Source organism: Mus pahari, chromosome 7 (genome assembly GCF_900095145.1).
Source record: "Mus pahari chromosome 7, PAHARI_EIJ_v1.1, whole genome shotgun sequence".
NCBI classification, from domain to species: Eukaryota; Metazoa; Chordata; class Mammalia; order Rodentia; family Muridae; genus Mus; species Mus pahari.
This window is the reverse complement of record NC_034596.1, coordinates 1,913,551-1,924,127: the sequence shown is the minus strand read 5'-3', so window position 1 is coordinate 1,924,127 and position 10,577 is coordinate 1,913,551. Positions and strand designations below refer to the sequence as shown.

The 10,577-nt window shown below is 48.7% G+C and overlaps 1 protein-coding gene across 1 annotated transcript in view; it reads left to right on the top strand.

Annotated features, from left to right (window-relative positions):
• The first annotated feature begins 5,448 nt into the window (after positions 1-5,448).
• Dpysl5 (dihydropyrimidinase like 5) overlaps positions 5,449-10,577 on the top strand; it is a 47,890-nt gene continuing 42,761 nt past the window's right edge. Inside the window, exon 1 of the mRNA XM_021202309.1 lies at positions 5,449-5,709. Within this exon, the coding sequence (XP_021057968.1) occupies positions 5,449-5,709 (261 nt within the window). The remainder of the gene's footprint in view (positions 5,710-10,577) is intronic.

Genomic DNA, 10,577 nt, shown 5'->3' with positions numbered 1-10,577 from the left:
CGGGGGAGGTGAGAGGCATAATGAACATCAACAGCCAAAGCAGGGGGGTCCAAGGGCTTGGCATCTTGGTGACACAGACTTGGAAACATAGAGACCTGTGGGAGGACACTGATGCCACGAGGCTTTCCCTTCCCTGTCATCAATAAACAGTTGGTCTCACCCATGTCGGTCTGGGAGACTGGCAAAGGCACCCAGCTTAAACCAGTATCTGTCAGTGTTTTATCTCTTTTCCTTTCAGTTCCTCTGTGAAGTGGTTACTCTCCCTCAAGCTGTCGGAAGACAGTCCAGTAAAATGGAACAAAATTAGAAGCGATTACAATGTTGCTTTTAAAGAAAGTCTCCAAATGTATGAACAGTGAGTGTGTTCAGCAGCCTCTCCTCAGTTTTATCCCTACAAGACAGAGCGACAGATTGAGGGTGTTCCATAGTCTTGGTCATCCCCAAAGGCTGAGCCCCATGGATTGTTCTGGTGACAACAGTTCTCTGTGCCTCTTACAGCTAGAAGCAGAAGTCAGGGCAGTGTTCCAGGCACCGGGTCCAACCCTGCCCCGAGGCTAGGCTGTGGTTTATACTGAAGTGGCTCCACTGGACAGCTACAGATTCAGGGGCTAGATCATTCCACTTCCATATTGGCAGCATCACTTAAGGCTAAGAGTGTGTACATTCGTATTTCTATGCCAACGATGCTATAACAAAATGCCCCACACTGGATGGAGTAAACTGAAAACTTAACTTGCCTCTACCCTAGCCGGTAGATGGCTACCTTCTCACTGTGGTCTCGTATGGCTCTCTATTTTTAGTTTTTAATATCTTAAGAAAGAAAAAGAGAAAAAGACCATCTGGTCTCTCTTCTTACAAGAGCACCAATCCCATCGGGTCAGGCTTCCACCCTATTTTTAGCCTCATTTAACTTTAAAGACATCTCCAGATACTGCCATCTGCTCCTGAGGGTTAAGGATGAATTCAGCGTATACAGTTGAGGGTCGGGAGACATAGGGTATAGATGAAATCCTGAGTAAATGTGTGTTGTTGACACCAGGAGGGTCAGATTGGGGACAGCAGTGCCTCATGCTCAGGGAGCTAGCAAGGCCTTCCTGTGGTTCAGATGCTGATGTTGTAGTATCGACAACAGCGCCCTCCCAGTGAAGGGATTTCTTCTGTTCCAGTGTTCTAAGTGTATAGTGCAGCCTGACTACCCAAGGCCGGCCCAGTGTTGTAGCAGCGGGGTTTCCAGACCAGGGTGAGTGTAGGGTTGCCTGCTATCCTTCAGGGGAGCAATCAGGACCAGCAAACTTTGCCTTCAGGGATGTTTGCTGGGAAGTAGGAGAAAGATCTGTTTTTTTGAGACAGTGACAACTCCAAGTCTGAGAGAAGGGGAGGGAGGGCTGGAGCCCTGTGAACAGTGATGGCTCCTCTTCTGAGAAAGGATGGCATGGGCTGGATCCTGCCAGCTGCCTGAACCAGCTCACTTTCTTCCTGGCTTCTTTGTAACAGAAAAGAAAAGAAAGAAAAAGAAAAAAGAAAAAGCCTTTAATCTCAGCACTCTGGTACCAGTGGCAAATGGATCTCTGAGAGTTCGAGGCCAGCCTGGTCTATGTAGGAAGTTCCAATTCAGCCAGAGCTACACAGAAAGACCCTGTCTCAAAAACAACAAAAGCCCAAACGACAAAACTGAAGCAAGCATATGAATGTTCCTATTGTAAAAACAAACCAAGCTTATTGAATAACTTTGAAAATACTGAAACTATGAAGAACATAGCAGTCACCTGGGCTGAGTCCCCACTGCTAACGTCCCTTCAGTTTGCCCATCCTGACTCTGAAGTATATCCCTTCCCCAGTCCCTGTTACTTTCAAACTTCTGTTTCTTCCTGTTCAACCCGAGGCTGACACTTCCTGCCATATTTGCTCTTCCCAGGGTTATACAGTAAGGGCTGGGCTCATGATATTAATGTCCTGACAGTCCCGTGCCCTTGCCTTTTAAGTTATTCCCACTGCCCCATCCTTCCAGGTTTTCTGCCCTGCACATGAGTGCTGTGAGCCCCGAGGCAAACCAAGGCAAGCCAGTATTGTCCTTTAAAACATGATGAATATGTGCTATGTGGCAGGGTCGCAGTATTTGTAAGCTTTAAAGCCATTTGGAAAGGCAAGGGTTATGTATTTTCATATCTTCCCCTCTGCCCTGCCGCCACCACCATCTTGTCACAAAAACTGGGCCTGTCCCTTCCTCACCTTACATGGCTTTGTAAAAAGGGAGAAGAGAAGGCAAAGGGAAGGATTTGGCCAGAATAGTTTTTCCCGCCACCTGAGAACCAAACCCATGTTCAGATTATTACTGATAAAGTTAAGACCCCAGTGTGTGGTGGGGGACAGAAGTTTCTGTCATATGTGTCTGGCCTTAGACACCTGACTTGTCCCCATCTCCAGTCCCTCTACTTCAGCTTCCTCCCATAGTCTGTTTGCTCCTCCCATAGCCTGTTTGCTCCTCCCATAGCCTGTTTGCTCCTCCCATAGTCTGTTTGCCAGTGCCTCTCACGCGGGGGGGGGGGGGGGGGGGGGGGGAGGCCTCTTCTCCTCAGAATAATACCTTTCAGGGAGCAGATGTTCAAGGGTCACAGCTGCCAGTCCCTGCCACCTGTCTTGTGTCCCGGCACTCCCCAGGGCAACAGCTCCTGAATGCCACTCCCCCCCTCCGACGGTTCAGGAGCACCTGGTGGCCAGGCTTAGGGGGCATTGGATCCTCTCTTGGGGTTGTTTCCACATGAGATCCCTGTTCTAACAACTGTGTGGGAGAGCAAACCACACACGACAGGTTGCCAGTGACTCTTCTTGCAAGAGCTGTTTCTTACACAGTGATAGGTTATTTTTCTGCTAGTGAAATGAATCAATTCAAACCAGATTAGATTATAGATTAGATTAAAGGCAGGATTATTCTGAAGCTGCTCTCTGGCAGGTTCAATGGCCCCAAGGTCCCTGGCCAGGGAAGTCACCATGGGGAGAGAAAAAGAGTGTGTGCAGAGAGAGAGAAAGAGAAAGAGAGACCAATATGTCTGGATTATGTAGGGAAGGTCCTCTGGGGAAGGGACTGGAAAGTTCAGGGCTGGGGACAGGGATGCTAGGAGAACCTAGGGGACAGGTTTGCTTTGATGTGTAAAATATGCCCCTCAGTTCCTGTCCCCAAACCAAACACACAGATCCCATGAAACTTCTTTTTGTGACTTGCTTGGTTGCAGGCAAAACAGAATGGGGAAGAGGAAAGAAAATGTGTCGTCTCCTTCATGCTATAGTAGTTTGCTGTGTTGGGTGCATGATCTTGTGTCCAAGATTAACAGATCTCCCAGAAACTTCTGGAATGGGTCTACTAATCACACTTTAAGCCATGCCAGCAGTGGCTGAGGTCTTTTACCATGTACTCTCTAGGTGCCTGTATCATCATAGTGAGTTTCAGTTGTCTGCTTGACGTACCTGGAAAAAGCAAACCCCCACTGAGAAATTGATTGGCATGGGGGCATGTCTGTGAGATTTTCTTAGTTGCTAATTATGTTGGAGGGCTCAGTCCATCTCCCTCTGGGCAAGCGGGCCTGAGCTGTCTGAGAAAGGAAGCCATCTCCTCCATGGTCTCTGCTTCAGCCCCTGCCCCCGCCAGGTGCCCGCCTCCCGCCAGGTGCCCGCCTCGGCTTCCCTCCATGAACTGTAAGCTGAGATAAACCCTTTTCTCCCCCAAGTGTCTTGTGGTCGAGGTGTTTATCACAGCAACAGCAACCAGACATTGGGGGAGGGGAGAGGGGATGTCCAAGGTGACTGATGAGCCTCTGCTACAAAGTCTCAGACCATCTGTGGGCATAGACTCCAGTGCCATGGAAGCGCCGGGGTCTGCGGAAGGCACAGGGAGAGTCAGAGGCAGCATCTTCATAGAGAGACAGCAGAATCCAGCCCTGAAGGGCAAGGCATTCACCGCGTATGAACATGAACTTAAGGCTGGGCTTAGCAGCACACGCCTTTATCACAGCATTTGGGAGGCAGAGATGGATGAACCTCTGTGTCCTGGTCTACAGAGTGAGTGCCAGGCCATCGCAGGCTACATAGTTTTGAGACTTAAATCTCTGGGTGCTTGGCCGTAGGTTATGGGGGTTTTTCAGTTCAACAAGCTTACTCTGCAGCCAGCAGAGTACTTGGAAAAATCCCAAGGCTTTATGGGTAGTCAAGGCTTCGTGGGTAGTTTTCTTTTGAGACTTATCCAGGGGCATGAGGGCCATTGACGCTATACGAAGAGTTGGGTGGCTGTGGGGTATGGAGAATGTGGCTCTTTAAGACTTGCCCCAGGATCCTCCTTCACCACGGAGGGCTAGAGGGACACTGGTCACATGAGCCGGTTTGGTTGACCTGGTTATTTGATAGTCACAAACATCTTAGCAGCTTCAGCTTTCTCACCTGTAAAAATGTGACTCCCAGTGAAATTTCGGAAATAAAAGTAGATAGTAGGTATGAATGCTTTACAGCAAACTGGCATAAGTTACACACTGGCATAAGTTACACACTGGCATAANACTGGCATAAGTTACACACTGGCATAAGTTACACACTGGCATAAGTTACACACTGGTAATCCCAGTACTTGAGGCATAGATTGGAAAGAACAAAAGTTCACAGCCAGCTAGGACTTCAGAGCGATACAAAATCAGATAGCATTTTAGAAAGGTAAAGAGCACTGTGTCTGGGGGGCGGGCGGTGGGGGGTGGGGCTGGGAAGATGCCTCGGTCGGCACAGGGCTCGCTGGAGAAGCATGAAGGCCCAAGTTCAGCCTCCAGCATCTGTGTGAAGAGTTGGATGTGGTAGTACACACCGATGACAAGAGAATCCTGGGCCCTGCTGACCAGCCAGCCGAGACTGATGGGAAAGCTCCAGGTCGGGGTGACACAAGGTCATGTCAGGAAACGTGTGGCAAGCGGGGCTTAGTGGTGACGGCACTGGGTGCTCTCTCAGAGGACCAGGCTTTGAGTCTAGCACCTATATGGTGGGTCACAGTCACCCTTCCTGAGATCCTAAGCCCTCTTTGCCCTTCTTGGACACCAGGCACACATGTGGTACACATACATATATGTAGGCAAAACATTCATATACATAAAATAAATAAACCAAAAAAGAGGAGTAACGCCCAGGGTTGACCTCTAACCTCCACATGTGTTTCACACGTGCATAGTACTTATACACATCTAAGTGATGTTTCTGTGAGTCCCAGTCCTCCCACCCAGATTCCAAATAAAATCCTCTGTGAGGTCAGGGAAAGGCTCCTGGTTAAAGCTTCCCACAGGACAAGTGTTTTTCAGGCTTCCATCCCTGTTCACCCTGGCTGTGGAACTGAATTCTGACAGAAAGGGGTGGGCGTTAGTGACTCTGAAATGTCACCGAGTGATGTGACCTTAACCAGATTCCCTTACCTTCCCCAGGAACATGCTTGCCAATTCAGCCAGCGTGCGGATTCTCATCAAGGGAGGCAAGGTGGTGAACGATGACTGTACCCACGAGGCAGACGTCTACATTGAGAATGGCATCATTCAGCAGGTGGGCCGTGAGCTCATGATCCCTGGTGGGGCCAAGGTGATTGACGCCACTGGGAAACTGGTGATCCCTGGAGGGATTGACACCAGCACCCACTTCCACCAGACCTTCATGAATGCCACGTGTGTGGACGACTTCTACCATGGGACCAAGGTAACCTTTTACCCAAAGTGGCCTTCTCCTTGTGGCCTTCTCCTTGTGGCTTTCTCCTGTTTCTGGGACTGCTCCAGATGAGACCCACGTGAACTACTGCTTCCCTGGGCTGCTACAGGAAGGGGATTTTCTCTAGAGATGGACGTAGCAACTGGACTAGGGGCTACAGCCAAACATCCTAGATAATTTAAAGGGCAACGTCTATATGACGTCATTGATTGGACCACCCATGTACCAAGCAGGGGCTGATTTGACCTGCGTTTTTATGTCCTGTATGTAACACAGATCTAGGGGAAGATGAGAATCTGCTGGTGTTTATTGCTGTGTATGTTAATTTGGTAGACTTGTTTATGCATGGTAAGCTAAATTAAGTCTCCAGTGTCCTCGACAGATTGTTAAGTCACCTCTTGATGTTTCAAATGGCAGAAAGTGTGAATGGAAAATAGCTATCTTCTATAATTCTCCCAAGTTTGTTCATTTGTTTTTGAGTTAGGGTTTTACATCATAGCCCTGGCTGGTTTGGAACTCACTCTATAGACCAGGCTGCCCCAACCTCACAGTGGTCCACCTGCTTCTGCCTCCTGAGTGCTTGCATTAAAGGTGTGCGCCACTATGGGCTGCTTTTTTTTTTTTTTTTGAGATAGGGTCTTACTCTGTAGCTTAAGCTGTCCTCCAACTCAAGACAATCCTCCTGCCTCAGCCTCCAAAGTGTTGGATATGAGCCTGCAAGCCTGGTTCATTATTCCTTGAGTCAGTTTGGAAAGTACCCGTGAGGTCTCTTTTCGACATGGGTCGTCACAGACACAGTTCATCCACAGAGCTGGATGTGAGCTACTGTCTGCTCTCAAACACAAAGTTCCGAAACCCAGACTTGTGAGACAGCGAAGTCAAAGGAAAACTGCGTTTTACAAAACGAGCCCCAGGTGGATGAAACCCTGGCCATCGTTGCTATTGTTCACCTTTGTAATAGCTGTCTGCCACATGCCGGCTCCTCCACGGACGGCAAGGCTGGCCCACACTGCTCTGCTCCCCCAGAGCCGATACTGACTGGAGCTAGAGAATCTGCCTATGTAAGACCCCAAGGCCTTAGTATTGAGTGTGCCACCCCCCAAAACACAACTTGACAGATCGCTGCAGTGGCAAGTTTATTGTTCTGATGTGCGTGGGGTTGCTCAGCCTCGCAGGGAGAATGAACCCTGAATTCAAAAAGCACAGCTCCTTTATACTCTTTTTATGGGGGGTTATTACGGTTGGTTAGCAAAGCAGCAGTAAATTTTGAACTTATGGGTCAGCTATTAATGTCACAGCTACTAACGTCACAGCTATTAACTTCACAGCTACTAACGTCACAGCTATTAACGTCATGGGGAATTCTAGCAAGGTCAGGGCGGTTTGTGGTCTTTCTTGGGATTTAGTGCGAGGCGGGGCAGGGGAATTTTGGGGGAACTGCTAATCTTGTTTCTGCAGCTGCAGACTTAGTCTGGTCATTTTGACCACTAGTTTGGAAAGTCCCTTCAGGGGGGTAAGGGACTAGGTGGTCTTGAATTTATTTTGGATTCTACCCCAACAAATATTTGCCCAGTGAATATGTAAACGTTGCTTATCCACAAGGGTCTCTATACCTAGCAGGTTTTAGATTCACTGTGGAGCTGTTTTAAAATCCAGAACTCATGGGACGCAAGTTCTTGCCGTGGCTGCAGTTCTTGAAGAGTCTGATTTGGGAGGACTCATCTCTAACGCTTCCTGAGTAAAGGGATACACCAGTTTCTAGCCCTGAGTCTGCAGCTCTGTGTCCTTCTCAGGCCCGCAGCCCTAAATCCCTCCCCTCATGGTCTTGTACCTTAAATTCCCTAAGCTCAGGACTCTGCCTGGGACTCAGGTGTCCCTGCTGCCAAGCAGTGACTGACAGATCCCCAAGCTCCCCTTGAGGATTCTGGGGACGGGAGAGGCTGGGCTCTGGAAAGACAGCCCTATAGACATGTCCTATAGAGCAAGGCAGATGGCCCCAGAGCTCTCTCTGGGGTAAAGAAATATCCACTTTCAAACCCAGGGGCTGCAGAATAGATACTTGGAGGGCCTCATTGTGACTGATCACAAGAGCCACGGCCTGACCTCTGAACAGAAGCTCTGAGGACCCTCAGCCTGGAGAAAGTCCCTGCATTCCACAAGTGGTGTTTCACTAGTGAGATAGGGGACCCCATCCTCATAAACTCCGGGTCCTTTTGCAAGATGTTGTGGTGGCACTTGGTGTTCTTAAAGTCAATAAGTCAATGAACCAAGACTCAGAAGCCCCACCCAGTTTCTACCAGGGGTAACTACTATCCTGACTTCAGATACTACAGAGTTTCAAAATATATCACAGCAGAGTGTTACTCATAAATCATATCATTCATTATGTAGAGTGTACAAGAGCCAAGGGGTGGGGGACATGCCTGCAATCATGACACTTGAGGGACTGACATGAGAAGACTGTTGCAAGTTTGAGGCCAGACTAGGCTTCGTAGAATTGGGTCAGCCTGGACCCAGGATAGAGACCTGTCTCAAAGTGAAGGAAGGAAGGAAGGAAGGAAGGAAGGAAGGAAGGAAGGAAGGAAGGAAGGAAGGAAGGAAGGAAAGAAGGAAGGAAGCCAAATCAGTTGAGTCAATGGTTTTTAGTATATATGTGGTAGATATATATATGAAATCCAGTAAGTCTTTCACTCAAAACTCTTTCCAAGTTGTTGACTAGTTGAGTGTCCTGGCTTTGTGGCACTCCACATAGAACTTACCCACCCTACTGTCAGCGAGCATCTGGCCCTTCCAATGAGACGTCACTACAAATACTGTCGCTGTGGATGTTCCTGTGACTGCCTTTTGGCACGCACGTATAGACACAGTGCTGTGCATGTCCCTGGGTTGTAATTGTCAGGTCATGGCCTGGTTCACAGACATGTTCAGTATTTGTAGATACTGCGCAATAGCTTCCAGACTGCTTAAGACAATTTACACCCTAGCAGGTGGTCTAGGAGGTGCAATGATTAACCTTGACATGGCTGATAACCATTCAAATCAGCCTTGGGACCCATTCTATAGTATGCTCAGACCTTGAACCAAAGATTATAGCTTGCTGGTTGCTGCCTCTGCTTTTGGGAGACCTTTAGTCCTGAGGCACATGCTACCCTGTCACTGTGCTTTCTCAGGCCGGCCTTCTCTGTCCTCTTCTCTACGATGTCTGTGGCAGGAGCCTCATTAGCCAGGAGTGATAGATTTTTCCCCTGAGAACTTTCAGCTGTTTACAGTTGATGAAGAGTTCTGTGTGCAGGCTTTCTATGCAAGATGGAAGGGAACCCTTGATCTTCCCCAGGCCGCTCAGCCATTAGGACAGAAAATACCAAAGACCATCCAAAGACCCCTGTTGGATTAAAGGCCTCAGTTCTGCAGATGTGGGCCTCTGCTGACACCCTCACTCTGTGTAATGCATTTTTGAGAATTTAAATCATAAGTGCCCTTCTTCCAAGCCATCTTGGTTCCTGGTGACAGTGACACCTAAATGTGTGTGTGTGTGTGTGTGTGTGTGTGTGTGTGTATGTGTGTGTGCATGTAGAGGGGGAGGGCAGCTCAGTAGAATTAGTTCTACCCTTTACATGGGCTCCAGGGATTGAACTTACATTGCCAGGATTGCATGGCAAATACATTTACCTGCTGACCCATCTCACTAGCCTCAAAATGAATGTTTTATATGCATCTCCTGAGCAAGCTCCTGTGCCCCAGCCTGCCTACCATTTGTCTACCATTCAGGTAACAAATTCCCTGACCTTGTCAGACATTCTGCCTCAAGTCTCCCAAGAAGGAGACCTCTCTGCGGTCTCCTTCACTTAGGCTCCACATCTGCCCTCCAGTTGCAGCTCCTACAGCAAACATTCTGATCTCCACTGGTCCCTGGTAAAAGAAATGCTCTCCTGTTGGTACTGGCTAATGGGGCCTGTGGGTCTTATGCAACTTTGGCCTTCATGCTGTATGTACACTTGGGATGAATGCCAGGAGTCTGCTTAGCTCAAATCAAAAAGGCCGATTGACTGTGAGGATCTGGGTTTATAATAGAATCGCAGGCCGGAAGAAAGGCTCTGGAGTGATCCACCAACAGAGAGGGAGGGACCAAGCTGGCTATCTTCCTGTTTGTCAGGCCGACCCACTTGGGTCTTAAGCCCTGCACACCCAGTGCATGCCAGCCTCAAAACTGTCATGCTTGATGTTTGGAGACCAGCCATCAGACTGGAAAAAAAATAGTTGGAAATCTGGCTTTGCCAGGGGCATCTGGGTCTCCATTGTGCTGGGTCTGAAGGGAAATCTCTCCAGAACTGTAGCAAGCCGGTGGCAGGCTCTGCCTTGCTCCCCCACCCACAACCCCATCACTTGATCCACTATTATCCTGCCTGCCTCAGGCACCACCTGACCCCCTGCACTGCCCCCCAGGCTTCTCTTCCCCTCTAGTACCAATGGCTGGCAATAACAGAGATCCCATTCCTGAAGGCCAGTTCCCCACTGTGGGGAGGCAGATGTGGGGAAAGAAACATCCAGCAACCCAGTTGTGTGGATTGAAGGTTAGGACTGCCCTCTTGTGAGTAACTCCTATTGTGCCACCAAGACCAGTCACGTGGACATTTGTTGTTGATCAGTGGTTTTCAGGCCAGGTGAAATAATCAGAGTATCGTTCTTTTTTTTTTCCTTCCTTAATTAAAAATGTGTGTGTGTGTGTGTGTGTGTGTGTGTCCTACATGTGTGTCTGTGAATCCTTTGGAACTGAAATTAAAAGTGGTTTTGAGCTGCCATTTGTGTACTGGGAATTGAACCTGGGTCTTCTGAAAGAGCAGCTAGAGCTCTTAACGACT